Below are 14,899 nucleotides of genomic sequence, written 5' to 3'. Positions count from 1 at the left end.
GTCCCAGGAGCGTGGCTCCCCAGCAAGCATCTGGGGGCTCCGGGGACCCGGTGGCTCCCAGAAAGAGCCAAGCGCCAGGCCGGGGTCGGGGACTCGATTTCCCACAGGCCCGCGCGCGCGCCTCTATTTCCCACAGGCCCCCCGCGCGCCTCCATTTCCCACAATGCCGCACCACTTCCGGCGCGGCTGCGGCGCTGCCGAGGACTGAGGTTTGAGGGCTTGGGCCTGTCGCTGCGGTTGAGGCGGCGGCCGCCGAGCTGGGCGCGGGCGGCGGGCGCGGGGGGTTGGCATGGACGTTTCCGGGCAGGAGACCGACTGGCGGAGCACCGCCTTCAGGCAGAAGCTGGTCAGTCAAATGTGAGTCGGGGCCGGGGGTTTGGGGTGGGATCGCTGGACTTCCCCCCTCCCCCCGCAGCCCTCGGTCGCGCAGGCGGGTGAGGCCGGGGCCGCAGCCGTGAGACCCAGGGCGCCTGGAGACCCAGGTCGCGGGGGTGCCCGAGAGACCTAAGGCGGCGAGGACCCGCGTGGGTCTTAGGACTCGGCGGTCCCCCGGCTCCCGCCCGTGTCCTCGGCGGACCCAGACTGCTCGTTAGCGTTCCTGGGGCCCAAAGCTGCAAACCGACGAGCACTGGCTTATGAGTCATCGTCCTGAGCTTTCTGAGTCGTCATTTGTGGGCTTCGGATGCAGTCTTCCCCCCGTTTTGAATCACACTGAATAGAAGAAGGGAGGGGGGCAAGCCCATAGTGGGTTTAGCAGGGTGAGAGTGCTTCGTGGGTCCTCTCTTCCAGAAAAGCGCGTCACGGGGAAGAAGGGGAGCTTAGGGGAGGCTGGATGGAGGATGCGATGGGGAGGGTAGGTGTTGGAGATGTGGGCGGTGGGGACGGAGAATCGTAAGGGTGATCCCGCGACCAGGTGTGGACTTCGCCGAGGGGTGGCAGGAAGCGGCTGTGGGTTCTGGAGAAGGGAGTGAGCAGCTGGGGTTAGAGCCTCCTCCGCACAACCGGAGCGAAACTCCGGAGCCCCTTAGCACCGACTGCTTGTCTCGTTTAGCAGACTTTATTGAGCTCACCGGGCTTCTGTGCTGTCGGCATATTTGCCAGAGACACAGCCTCTGTCTTCAGGGAATACACAGCCGGTAAAGGAACAATTGCAGTGTTGTCTTACCGATGCACCATGAGGCTGTGGGTACTGCGGGCGCTTCCCAGGAAGACGTGGCAGTTAGCTTGGGCAGGCCAAGAGCAGCCTTGTGGAGTAGGTGATGACTAAACTGAATCTTAGAAAGAGGAGCAGGAGTATGAAGGGCCATTAGTGTAAGCTGAGCCGCTGGGAAGAGGGTGTGCTCACTGCCTGGAGGAGTTGTGTGTAGACTGAGTGCTGGGGTTTGAGAAGTAAGGACAGGAGATGATAAGGGAGTGAGGATTAATAGACGCTGGCACTGCTGGCCATCGGGGTGCCCTGATGTGGAGTCCGGCCTGTTTTTGGCATGTGGCCTACTTTGAGAAAATGAAACACCAGATTTGGGAAGATCTTGGAAAGATCCCCAAGTCCCTGGACATAGATCCAGGACACAGGAAAAGAGATGCTTCTGGGAGATCAATTAGGAAGATGTTCTGAGTTTTGAGCTCTTGGGGGGCTGGGAGCTGATTTTTCCCTTCTAGGATTCCCCAGTCTTAGATCAGTACCTGTCACATTGCTTCATACAACGATCCTGAAATGACCTAGTTAGGTGAGAATTGATAAAGGCCTGCGGGAGACAATGCTAGAAACTGAAAGAGGAAGATTCCAGAAAGAGGGGAGAACATCCACCGTCTTTGATGACTAAATGAATGGGGGGAGGTGCAGCAGTGTGGAAGGAAGGAAGTGGGGCTGAATGCTGGGAAACCAATTGAAACAGTGAAAGGAGCATGGACTGAGAGTGACTCCAGGCACTACTGTGGAACAGTGTTTGGGTGACTCTGCACATCTTGCAGAGTCAGCAGGCATAGTTCTCTTGCTGCGCTCAAAGTAGGGTGTGTTGGTTGGGAAGTTGTCTGTAGGTGGAATCAGGAAGGATGGCTCACTTCACCTTTCCCTCAAGAGAAGCTCCCAGGGCAAGGATTCCTCTTTGGAAAAGCCCAGAACAGGAAGTTTACATCATAGGAAACTGGATTGAAAGGTTGGGAGGGTGAATGAAGAGTTTCTGGGTGTTGAGGCTGACTGGATACTTCTTAATCCAGCTTCCTTTTGCCTCCAGGAGAATTGTTTTTGCTAGATCACTGCTTGCATATTAGTGTTCTGTTGTCACTGCAACAAATTACCACAACACTGGCAGTTTAGAAAACACAGATTTATCATCTGACTGTGACTGTTGGCCAGAGATCCAGTAGGCTCAACTGAGCCCTTGGCTTGAGGTCTCAGGAGCCCAAAATCAAGGTGTTGGCCAGGCAGCTTTGCTTACTGGAGGCTGTGGAAGAGTCTACTTGTAGGCTCTTTCTGGTTGGCCCAATTCAGTTCCTTACAGTTGTAGGACTGAAGTCCCCTGTCCTTACTAGCTGTCAGCGAGCAGTCAGTCTTTGTCCTTTGAGATGCTGGCATTCCTTCTCCTTGAGATGGGTACCCTCCGGCAAGGGGGGTGGAGTCCCTCCCAGGCTTCTGCTGTCACATCTCTCTCACTCCAGCCAGAGAAAATCCTCTGTTTTTAAGAGCACATATGATTAGATTGGGCTCACCCAGATAATCCAGGATAATCTCCCTGTTTTAAAGTCCATCACCTTAATTGTAAAGTCCCTTTGCATTGTAGCATTGTCGGAGGTCCCAGGGTGCAGGGCATGGACATCTTTGGGAGGTCATTATGCCCACTGTATGGACAAACAGTATGACTTCCTAAAGCTGTTTGGGTATTTGACTCAAGATTTGTCTCTTTTCTCTCGGGTTTACTTTAAAAGAACATCATACTTCTTAGTGACTTACTTTATGCTATTCATGGGGTTAAAAAAGAGGATTTACATTAGGGTACTTGACATATCTTTAATTCTAACTCCCTCTGGTGCTTTGTGCTGTTTTTCAAATTAGCCAACTTGGGAAATGTTTTGAACCCAGGTGATTTATGGTTGAGAAAAGGAAGTGTAAGAAAGAATAACTGAAACACTCAGGTGGAGGGAAAGCATCAGTTTTAGCTAGGGTTTTCTAGAGAAGAAGAATCAACAGGAGATATCTGTAAACATAGGTTTATAAAGTGTCTCACACAACCATGGGATGTTAGAATCCAAGATCTTAGGGCAGGCTGCGAGCTGGCAGCTCCAATGAAGGTCCTCAATGAACTCTCAGAGGCTGGCTGGATGAAGCAGGAAGAGTGAGTGTTTCTTCTGAATCCTCCTTAAAAACCTTCTGGTGATTAGATTAAGTGTCACTCATTGCAGAGGACTCTCCCCTTAACTGATTGCAATCAGCTGTGGATGCAGCCAAAGTGATCATGATTTAAGTCCATGAAATGTCTTCACAGCAACAGACGGGCCAGTGCTTGCCTGACCAGACAACCAGGCACCAGTACCTGGCCAAGTTGACACATGAACCTATCACAGCATCTGACAGCTCACTGCCTCCACCAGCATCTTGCGAATCTTCCCAGAGCCTATATACTGCTTCAGAGCACAGACACAGCTGTCTCCCAGTTCCCAAAGAGAAAAAACGAGTTGGGGTTGGTTAGCAGAGTTGTGATAGGACAGCCAATGTGGGGACGCTCTTGTCCAGCCTCTTCTTAGCCCTCCACTGTCTCCCCTTTTTCCTGGTCTGTTCTGGACTGTTGCCTCCCATCTCCTTCCTGTCCTCCTCCCCCAGCAGCACAGTGTGAGTGGCTCACACCACTGCCCAGCTGAAAAGTTCATCCGTGAGTTCCTTAGCACTTAGAATGAAACTCCAGCTGTCCCACCCTCCCAGCCGCCCACCTCTTCTGGACCTCTGCCTTATCTAGCATCTCTGCTCTTTTGGTGTCTTGCATATTTCCAGCTCTTATGCTGTTCCCTCTGGCAGGATTGCTCTTTCTTTTTAAAGAGATTCTCAGAAGGTCCTTCTCTACTCTCTGATATGCTGTTATCGCCACCTGTTCTGGGTCCCTCCTTAGGACCCCAGACTTCATGGCATCCCACACATCAAAACTCTCATAAGGACCTCTCGCAGTCGTGGAAATCCCACTTTCTCCACTTGTTAGCTGAGTGACCTTGGACAGGATACTTAACCTTTCTTAATTGGATCCCTCATCCGGAAACTGGACAGACAGTCCAATCTCTCACAGGGATTGTGGGAGGAAAAATAGAGGGACCTCTGTACAGTTCCTTGACCCCTCTGTACCCCTGCAGGAGCTGGAGCTTCAGTAGCCTTGGAAAGTGAAGTTGAGACCCTGCGCCTTATTAGGGAAGTTGTCAACACTTGGAACAGGTTTGCGGGGAAGGCAGTTAGATTTGGTAGGTTCAGATTAGATGCCTTTGGGGACCCCAGGAGAAGCCACCTTTAGAGCCCCCTGAGCTGATCTTTGTGGGCCTTGGGCCTTCCTCGGGTGATTGTTGATCAATGCTGAGCATCTATAGGCTCCCGAGTGCAAGTGTGGGTTTGTAGTGACTGGCTCTGTGCCTGACATAGTCAAGGCACACAGGAAATATTTTATCAGGAATGAATGAAGGGACTTGATCTATCATTTATTCCCAGTTGTTTTAAACTTTTCTGCCACCTTGTTCTTGAGACTTTTATCCTTCCTACCCCTCATTACAGCAGATTGCATGTGTAGTCGTGCCATAAAATGTCTCTTGGGCCAAACAGTGCAGAGGGGAAGGTCCCAGGTGGGGAAGGGCAGCTCCGAGTTGGGGTTCTGGTGAAGTGCCAGGAGCATAGTGGGGAGTGGGCAGCAGACAGGTTCAGCATCTTCTTTGGTGAAGCTCCAGAGGGAGATGTGAGTTCCAGGTCACGATCTCAGGAGACGCAGTGAGTTCGGCCTAGACTGGAAGGCGAAAGCAGAGTGCTTATTTAGCCAGAAACAAAATAAAACAAAACCAAAAATATAAGAAAAGAAAGAACAGACAGAAAAACCATAAACTAAAACAACTTTGCAAAGTCTAGAGAGGCCTCTAGAAGGGCAGGTATGCCCTCACCTTGTAGTCCAGGGCCTCCCTTGGGTGCTGTGCCCTCCCACAGGCACAGGTCAGCCTGTCTCTCCCCGAGTCCTTTCTCAGGACCCCTCTTTTAGGTTGCTGTTGAGGATAACAGGAGAAGAGAGCTCCTCCTGTGCCGGGCTCATGGCTTGTCCCGTTCAGGCCTCGCTCCAGCCTCTGCTCTTTGGGTGCTCTTCTGGCCCTGTTTTTCTGGCGGGGTAGCTGTCAAGCCCTGCTGCTTTTGTCATGGCCAGCCACTGTCTCAGACCACTACACCCACTGGATGTAACCCATTGCTAGACCATCCACTCCCTGAGCAGGAGCCCTGTCCCCAGGTGCCTGTCCTGACAGGTGGCCAGGGGTGCTTGTCGACCCACCGACTTCACCGTCCCAACCCTCGGCCCTGCTGCCTGTAGACTTGTAGTGACCATGACTGAGGGGGCATGAGCCTTCAACCATCTGCCCAGGAGCTTGGGGCCTTCTCAGCAGCAGCAGCTGCCATGGAGTGAGCTTATGCTCGCACTAAGCCCTGTGGCAGGAGTTGGCTTCACATTTGCCCTGTCAGTAGGTGTGCTTGTTACTCCCATTTTTTTTTTCCAAGAAGTTTTACTGAAATATATTCACATACCATACACTCCATCAGAACTGTACAATCAGTGGTTCGCAGTATCACCACAAGGTTGTGTATTCATCACAATCAATCAATTTTAGAACATTTTCATTATTTCACACACAGGAAATAAACATCAAAACATCCCACATCTCTTATCCCCCACTATTATTAACCCTTAGCATTAGTGTGGTACATTTTTTACTGTTTAGGAAAGAATATTAAACTATTACTGTCCATAGTTGGCAGTAGGTACATTTTTTCCCATGTCCCACACTATTGCTAACTTTCTGTAACAGTGATGTACATTTGTTCTAATTTATGAAAGAACACTTTTATATTTGTACTATGAATCACCATCATCGTCCACCACAGGGTTCACTCTGTTATACAGTTCCATGTTTTATCCTCTTTCTTTCTAATGACATACATGACTCTAAACTTCCCCTTTCTACCACAATCACACTCATAATTCAGTGCTGTTAATTAGACTCACCGTGCGCTACCATCATCTCTATCCATTTCCAAACATTAAAGTCCAGCCTAGTTAAACATTCTGCACACATGAAGCCTCAGCTCCCCATTCTCTACCCTCATCCTATCTAGTGGTAACTATGTTCTAGATTTTAATTCTGAGCTTACTTATCACTAACCTGTATTAGTGAGATCATACAATGTTTGTCCTTTTGCATCTGACTTATTTCACTCAATGTAATGTCCTCAGGGTTTGTCCGTGTTGTTGCATGCTTCATGACTTCATTCTTTCTTACTGCTAGATAATATTCCATCGTATGCATATATCATATTTTGTTAATCCATTCATCAGTTGATGGATACTTGGGTTGTTTCCATCTTTTGGCAATTGTGAATAATGCAGCAATGAACATTGGTGTGCAAATGTCTGTGTCCCTGCTTTCAGTTCTGAGTACACACCTAGTAGCAGGATTGCCTTATCATATGGCAATTCTATACTTCGCTTCCTGAGGAAGTGCGAAATTGTTTTCCATGGAGGCTGTGCCATTTTACATTCCTACGAATGGTGAATAAGTGTTCCTATTTCTCCACATCCTCTCCACCACCTGTAATTTTCTATTTAATAGTGGTCATTCTGGTAGGTGTGAAATTATATTTCATTGTGGTTTTGATTTGTGTCTCACTGATAGCTAGTGATGTTGAGCATCTTGTCATGTGCTTTTTAACCGTTTGCATTTCCTCATTGGAGAAATATCTATTCATGTCTTTTGCCCATTTTTTAATTGGGTTGTCTTTTTATGGTTGAGTTGTTGAATTTCTTTATATATACTGGATATTAAACTCTTATCTGTGGTTTTGAAATATTTTCTCCCATTGAGTAGGTTGCCTTTTCACTTTTGATGCACAGAAGTATTCAGTTTTGAGGAGGTCCCATTTATCCTTTTTTGTGGTTGTTTTTGGATTAAAAAAGATCATGTTTTATTATATAAATGCTGATATTCATGAGACTATCATGTTTATATCCAGAAGACAGCCAAGCTATCAAATTAGAAATTCCAAAATTGCAAGATAAGGTAGGAGGCTTCTATTACATTTATTTTTCCTGACGAAAAAATAAATGAATGGATGTATCAGATATAAACATGCTTTTTTTATGGTTCTCAGTAACGAAAATAATAAAAGCACCTATCATTTTAAGTTTTAATGTTTTCTCTTTCTCTTCCATGAACTCTTCATTCTTACAATATTTTTTTCTATTTGTTACAGCTACAAATTTGACTGTAATTTGCTCAAATTTAATGCCAGGAATGTAACTACTAAAAACTTTGGAAATTTGAAATTGGATATAATATTTCAATGTGAACATATAAACTCTGGTTATCTTCAGTGATTTTAATTGAAACTGTTTTGGTACAGAATTGATACAGGCTTGAGGGAAAGACAAGCAAACCTAAACAATATAGAAAATATAGAATTAAAAGCAAATGTGTAGCCCTTCAGTCTCCTTGACAAAATGTTATTACTTATTTTCTGACTTTTTTTTGTTCTGCTTAACAAAAAATGACATATACAAGACATCATGATCTGTATTACAACTTTTTTGTTCATTAGTATTTTTATGGAAATATCCATTTTTTCTCTGATTGCTTGTGCTTTGGGGGTTAAGTCTAAGAAACTTCTTCCCACAAGATCTTTTTTTTTTTGCATATCTTCACACACATACAGTCCATACATGGTAAACAATCAGTGGCTCACGGTATCATCACATAGTTCTATATTCATCACCATGATCATTTTTAGAACATTTGCATCACTCCAGAAAAATAAATAAAAAGAAAAAACTCATACATCCCATTTCCCTTACCCCTCCCTCTCATTGACCACTAGTATTTCAGTCTCCATAATTTATTTTACCCCTTATCCCCCCTATTATTTATTTAATTTTTAACTATATATTTTTTATTCATCTATGCATACCTTGGATAAAATGTTTTCACATAGTCATGTTGTAAAAGCTGTATCATTATACAGTCATCTTTAAGAATCAAGGCTATGGGAACACAGCTCAACAGTTCCAGGTACTTCCTTCCCTCCAGCCACTCCAATATACCATAAACTAAAAAAGGATATCTATATAATGTGTAAGAATAACATCCAGGATAACCTCTAGACTCTGTTTGAAGTGTCTCAGCCGCTGACACTTTATTTTGTCTCATTTCTCTCTTCTCCCTTTTGATCAAGAAGGCTTTCTCAATCTCATGATACTGGGTCGGGTTCCTCCCAGGAGTTCTGTCCCACATTGCCAGGGAGATTTATACTCCTGGGAGTCATGTCCCATGTAGTGGGGAGGACAGTGAGTTCACCTGCTGAGTTGACTTAGGCCACATCTGAACAACAAAAAAGGACTCTGGGGTTGATTCTTAGGCAGAATTATAAGTAAGCTTAGCCTGTCCTTTGCAGGAATAAGTTTCATAGGGGTAAACCCCAAGATGAGGGCTCAGCCTATTGATTTGGTTGCCCCCATTGCTTGTGAGAATATCAGAAATTCTCCAAATGGGGAAGTTGAATATTTCCTCTTTTCTCTCCAGTCCTCAAGGGGATTTTGCAAATATTTCCTTATTCACTGTCCAAATAATTCTGGGATTTATTGGGGCATCACACTAATCTGGACAAACCAAGATCTTATGTCCTATTCAAGATTCCATGTACTTATGCTGTTCAAGTAAACTGACCATACAAGTTAAATTAGGTAATGAATTACCCAAAATATAAACTTTGGACCAAATAGATATCTCCCCCTTTGGTCTCAAACAGAAGTTGAAGTTTTAAAATATGGACAATAACATCCTTTACCCTATATTCTGATCTACCCCTGTCCTATCCAGATCAGCTTCATTTATATCTCTAGTCGAAGTCAGATCCCTTTTTCAACTTTTTAAACAGTTTCTGTATGGGGTGGTGCTGAGTTTCATAGCTTCAGAGCTCTTAACTGTTGTGTCTCAGGTGTCACAAAATACCCGAAGTTTCTGGGAACAACCAAGTTATATAGCTTAGTATCTCAGAATTTAGAAATAACAGTTAGAACTCCTGAATACATATGACTGCTGTAAGAGCTTACAATCTAGGACCCTTTACATAGGCCCCAACCTGATAACCCATGCTCTTGACTTCAGTTCATCAATTTTTTATATTATGGTTAGTCTGTATGTGTGAGGCATGATAATATTTGTCTTTTTGTTTCTGACATTTCAGTCAGCATCCAGTCTTTAAGGTTTATTCAGCTAGTTGCATACCTCATGCCCACAAGATCTTGAAGATGCTCCTCTACATTTTCTTCTAGGAGATTTGTGGTCCTTTCTCTTATATTTAGGTCCTTTGATCCATTTGAGTTAATTTTTGTATAAGGTTTGAGAAAGGGGTCCTTTTTCATTCTTTTGGATATGAGTATCCAGTTCTCCCAGCACCATTTGTTGAAGAGATTATTCTTACCCAGTTGAGTGGATTAGGCTGCCTTGTCAACAATCCATGGACTATAAATGTGTGGGATCAATTCATTTCCATTGATCAATATGTCTATCTTTATGTCAGTGCCAGGCTATTTTAACCACTGTAGCTTTGTAATATGCATTAAAGTCAGGAAGTATGAGTCTTCCAACTTTGTTCTTCTTTTTCAAGATGTTTTTGACTATCGGGTTCCTCTTGCCCATCCAAATAAATTTGGTAATTGGCTTTTCTGTTTCTTCAAAGTAGGCCTTTGGAATTTTGATTGTGATTGCGTTGAATCTGTAAGTCAATTTGGGTAGAATTGACATGTTAATGATATTTATTTAGTCTTCCAATCCATGAACATGGACTGTCCTTTCATGTATTATTTAGGTCTTCTTTGATTTCTTTTAGAAATGTTTTATAGTTTTCTGAATACAGGTTCTTCACATTCTTGGTTAAATTTATTTCTGGATATCTCATTCTTTTGGTTGCTTTTGTAAATGAAATTTTTTTTCTTGTTTACCTCCTCAGATTGCTCTTTACCAGTGTATGGAAACAGTACTGATTTTTGCATGTTAATCTTATATCCTGTTACTTTGCTGAACTTGGTTATTAGCTTTAGCTTTGTGGTAGATTTTTCAGGATTTTCTAAGTATAGGATCATGTCATCTGCAAATAGTGAAAATTTTACTTCTTCCTTTCCTATTTGGATGTCTTTTCTTTCTTTTTCTTGCCTAATTGCTCTGGCTAGAACTTTCAGTATAGTGTAGAATAACAGTGGTTACAGTGGGCATCTTTGTTTTCGATCTTAGAGGAAAAGCTTTCATTCTTTCACCGTTAAGACTGATGTTAGCTGTGGGTTTTTCATATGTGCCCTTTATCATGTTGAGGAAATTTCCTTCTGTTCCTATTTTTTAAGTATATTTATGAAGGAAAGATGCTGGATTTTGTTAATTGCCTTTTTCTTTGTGTCAGTTGCGATGATCATGTGATTTTTTTCCTGTTAGATTTGTTAATATGGTATATTACATTGATTTTCTTGTCTTGAACCACCCTTACATACCTGGAATGAAACTCACTTAATCATGATGTATGATTCTTTTAATGTGCTGTTGGATTTGTTTGCAAGTATTTTGTTGAAAATTTTTACATCTTTATTCATCAGAGAGTTTGGTCTATAATTGTTTTTTCATGTAGCATCTTTACCTAGCTTTGATATTAGAGTGATTCATGTTGGCCTTAGAGAATGAGTTAGGTATCATTCCCTCCTCTTCAATTTTTTTGGAAGAGTTTGAGCAGGATTGGTATTAATTCTTCCTGGAAGTTTTGGTATAAATATCTGTGAAGCCGTTTGGTCCCATGCTTTTCTTTTTGGGGAGGTTTTTTTTTTTCTTTTTTTATTAATTAAAAAAATTAACAACAAACAAAAACATTAACATACCATTCCATTCTACATATATAATCAGTAATTCTTATTATCATCACATAGTTGCATATGCATCGATTTAGTAAAAGAAATAAAACGATAACAGAAAAAAAAAGATTATACATACCATACCCCTTACCCCTCGCTTTCATTTATCACTAGCATTTCAAACTAAATTTATTTTAACATTTGTTCCCCCTATTATTTATTTTTATTCCATATGTTCTACTCGTCTGTTGATATGGTAGATAAAAGGAGCATCAGACACAAGGTTTTCACAATCACAGAGTCACATTGTGGAAGCTATATCATTGTTCAATCATCCTCAAGAAACATGGCTACTGGAACACAGCTCTAAATTTTCAAGCAGTTCCCTCCAGCCTCTCCACTACATCTTGAACAACAAGGTGGTATCTATTTAATGTGTAAGAATAACCTCCAGGATAACCTCTCGACTCTGTTTGGAATCTCTCAGCCATTGACACTTTATTTTGTCTCATTTCACTCTCCCCCCGTTGGTTGAGAAGGTTCTCTCAATCCCTTGATGTTAAGTCTCAGCTCATTCTAGGGTTTTTCTAAAACCCTCGATGCTGAGTCTCAGCTCATTCCAGGATCTCTGTCCCACATTGCCAGGAAGGTCCACACCCCTGGGAGTCATGTCCCACGCAGAGAGGGGAAGGGTGGTGAGACTGCTCATTGTGTTGGCTGGAGAGAGAGGCCATATCTGAGCAACAAAAGAGGCTCTCTTGGGGGTGACTCTTAGGCCTAAATTTTAAGTAGACTTGACCTGTCATTTGTGGGGTAAAGTTTCAAATGAACAAACCCCAAGACTGGGGGCTCAGCCTATAGCTTTGGTTGTCCACAGTGTGAGAATATCAAGAATTCAACTTGGGGAAGTTGAATTTCTCCCCATTCTCACCATTTGGGGAGGTTTTTTTTTTTTTTTTTTTTTAGGGAGGAAGGAAAGGAAAGACAGAAAGAAGGAAGGATGGAAGTGAGGAAGAAAGGGAAACATTTTTAAACATTTTTTCTTGTTTTATTATATTTTGTTTGTTTGTTTGTTTTTTACATGGGCTGGGGCCGGGAATCGAACCGGGGTCCTCCGGCACGGCAGGCAAGCACTCTTGCCCGCTGAGCCACCGCGGCCCGCCCTTTGGGGAGGTTTTTGATGACTAATTCAATCTCTTCTAATTGGCTTCTTGAGGTCTGTTTCTTCTAAAGACATTGTAGGTTGTTTAAGTGTTTCTAGGAAGTTGTCCATTTCATCTAAGTCGTCGAATTTGCTGACATACAGTTGTTTATGTTATCTTCTTAATATCTTTTTTTATTTTGGTGGGGTCAGTAGTAATGTTCCCTCCTCTCATTTCCGATTTTATTTGTGTATACTCTTCATCAGTCTAGCTAAGGATTTGTCAATTTTATTGATCGTCTTGAAGCTTTTGGTTTTGTTGGCTCTCTATTTTTTTGTTCTTGATTTCATGTATTTCTCCTGTAATCTTTCTTTCTTTCCTTCTGCTTGTTTTGGGGTTCGTTTTTGTTCTTTTTCTAGATCCTCTAGATGTACAGTTAGGTCTTTGATTTTAGCTCTTTCTTCCTTGATATTCCCTTTTTTTTTTTTTTTTTTTTTTTAAAGAGAGAGGGAGGAAGGGAAGGAAAGACAGAGAGAAGGAAGGAAGGATGGAAGGAAGGAAGGGAGGAAGAAAGGGAAACATCTTTAAACATTTTCTTGTTTTATTATATTTTGTTTGTTTATTTGTTTTTTACATGGGCTGGGGCCGGGAATCGAACCGGGGTCCTCCGGCATGGCAGGCAAGCACTCTTGCCCGCTGAGCCACCGCGGCCCGCCCGATATTCCCATTTTTAAGATGTAGAAACTGAGGCATAGAGGAGGAATCCCTGTTGCTTAGAGTTATTTTTCATGTTACAAATGAACTGCAGCAGGGCCAGAGAAGCAAACCACTTTTTCAGTGTTTGAAAGAGAAGTAGCACCTTTGTTTTGGGGGGAAGGGAGTGGTTTGAAGTTACTCCAAGCCTTGTGCCCTGGGAGACCCACTTAGAGGAGCCTGCTGTTAGTGGGCATCTTGTTTGCAAATTTAGTAAGTCCCTCTGGGTCGTCATTCTCCAAACAGTGGTGGATGAGACACCTAGCAAGTCCCAGATTACCCTCTGGCCTCCTCTACAAGTGCACAGCAGCCAACCCGCACGCCGCTCAGCTTTTTTGTTTTGTTTTAGGCTCCACCATCACAGAGCTGTCAATGTGGATTCTCTTATTCTGATTCCTGATCAGTAGTCTTTGCACTGTTCTCATCATTTGTGACAGTCTGGCTGTGGCTAGTCAAGGGCCCGCCTCAGGCGTTCCCTGGTTTACCTTTCCTGATACCTGTCAAGGCAGGGCCAGGGAGTACCTGGGTTTGAAGCATTCCTTGAGTCAGTAATTATAGCTAAATACCCACAGGGTAAATTTCCTAAGGAGTTCTGGTGAACTTTTAAAAACGCAGGTGGAAAGTATAAATCGTAAAGCCACGTGGGCCATGTCCCCATCTCTCAGCGTCACCACCTATCAACTTTTGTTTCACCTGGCATTCCCCCGCCCCAATGATTTTGATTGCTCAGAATATCTTAGTTGTCTCCTTCTGGTGTGGGTTCCACTCTGAGCCTTGGTCCCTCCTCTGGGGGCTGCCTGCCTCCCGTCGAGCTCCAGCCTCTGTCCCTTACATGCTGCGTGGTCCTCGGCCTGAAAGGCCGTCCAGTTTTCCTCCCGCAAAGTTCCCAGCTGCCCTCCTAGGTGCTGGGCCTCCTGCCCACTCCCCCTGAGTGAACACCTCTCGGTGTGCCCGTGAACACGTGAGCAGGTCGCACCCAGCTTGTTTGGGTGCCTGTCTCCCCCAGTCTGGACTTCTCAGGGCAGGAGCACCACGAACTCGGGCATGTTTTACATCTTTTAGAGCAGGTGAACGCTTACAAAAAACTCTGGCAGGGAGTGCACCGTCCCCATATACTGCTCCCATACATGGTTTCCTCTATCAATAACATTTTGCATTAGTTACAGTTGATAAACGATATTATTACAGTTTTCTAATTAACTGTAGTCCATTGTTTACATTAGCGTTCATACTTTTTTTTTCGGTAGAGAAGTTGTAGGTTTACAGAAAAATCATACGTATACCACCGTATTTTAACACTTTGAGTTAGTGTGGTACGTTTGTTACAGTTTTTTTTATGATTGTACTATGAACTGTAGTCCATCATTTACAATAGGGCTCACTGTATTGTATAGTCCTGTGTTTAAAAAATTTTAATTCTGGTTACATATATACACCCCAAAATTGCCCTTTTTAACCATATTCAAATATATAATTCGGTGCCGTTAATTGCATTGACAGTGTTGTGTTCCTGTCAGAAACCATCCATTACCAAAACTTTTCCATCACCCCATACAGAAACTGTGTACCCCCTGTTAAGCAGTAACTCCCCATCCCCTACCTGACCCCTGAATTCTGATTTCTGACTCTGAATTTACATGTTCTCATTATTTCATGTAAGTGGCAGTATACAATATTTATATTTATTCTTTTGTGTCTGGCTCCTTCACTCATGATGTCTTCAGGGTTAATTCATGTTATAGCATGTGTGAGAATTTCATTCCTTTTTTATGGCTGAATAATCTACTGTGTGCAAATACCATATTTGTTTATCCATTCCTTGTTGAATACTTGGGTTCCTTACTCCTTTTGGCTTTTGTGAATAATGTTGCCTTGTACATTGGTGTGCAAATATCTGTT

General features: G+C 43.4%; 1 protein-coding gene across 3 annotated transcripts in view; it reads left to right on the top strand.

The window, feature by feature from the left end:
* Positions 1–202: 202 nt before the first annotated feature.
* The window catches only part of MED15 (mediator complex subunit 15), an 85,691-nt gene continuing 70,994 nt past the window's right edge, over positions 203–14,899 (top strand). For all 3 annotated transcript variants that reach the window (XM_077160316.1, XM_077160314.1, XM_077160315.1), the window contains exon 1: positions 203–357. In XM_077160316.1, coding sequence (XP_077016431.1) covers positions 290–357 — 68 coding nt within the window. In that variant the 5' untranslated portion in view covers positions 203–289. The remainder of the gene's footprint in view (positions 358–14,899) is intronic.

Source organism: Tamandua tetradactyla, chromosome 5 (assembly GCF_023851605.1).
Source record: "Tamandua tetradactyla isolate mTamTet1 chromosome 5, mTamTet1.pri, whole genome shotgun sequence".
In the NCBI taxonomy this organism is placed as follows: domain Eukaryota; kingdom Metazoa; phylum Chordata; class Mammalia; order Pilosa; family Myrmecophagidae; genus Tamandua; species Tamandua tetradactyla.
The sequence above is the reverse complement of the archived record's forward strand: the minus strand, read 5'-3'. Positions and strand labels throughout refer to the sequence as shown.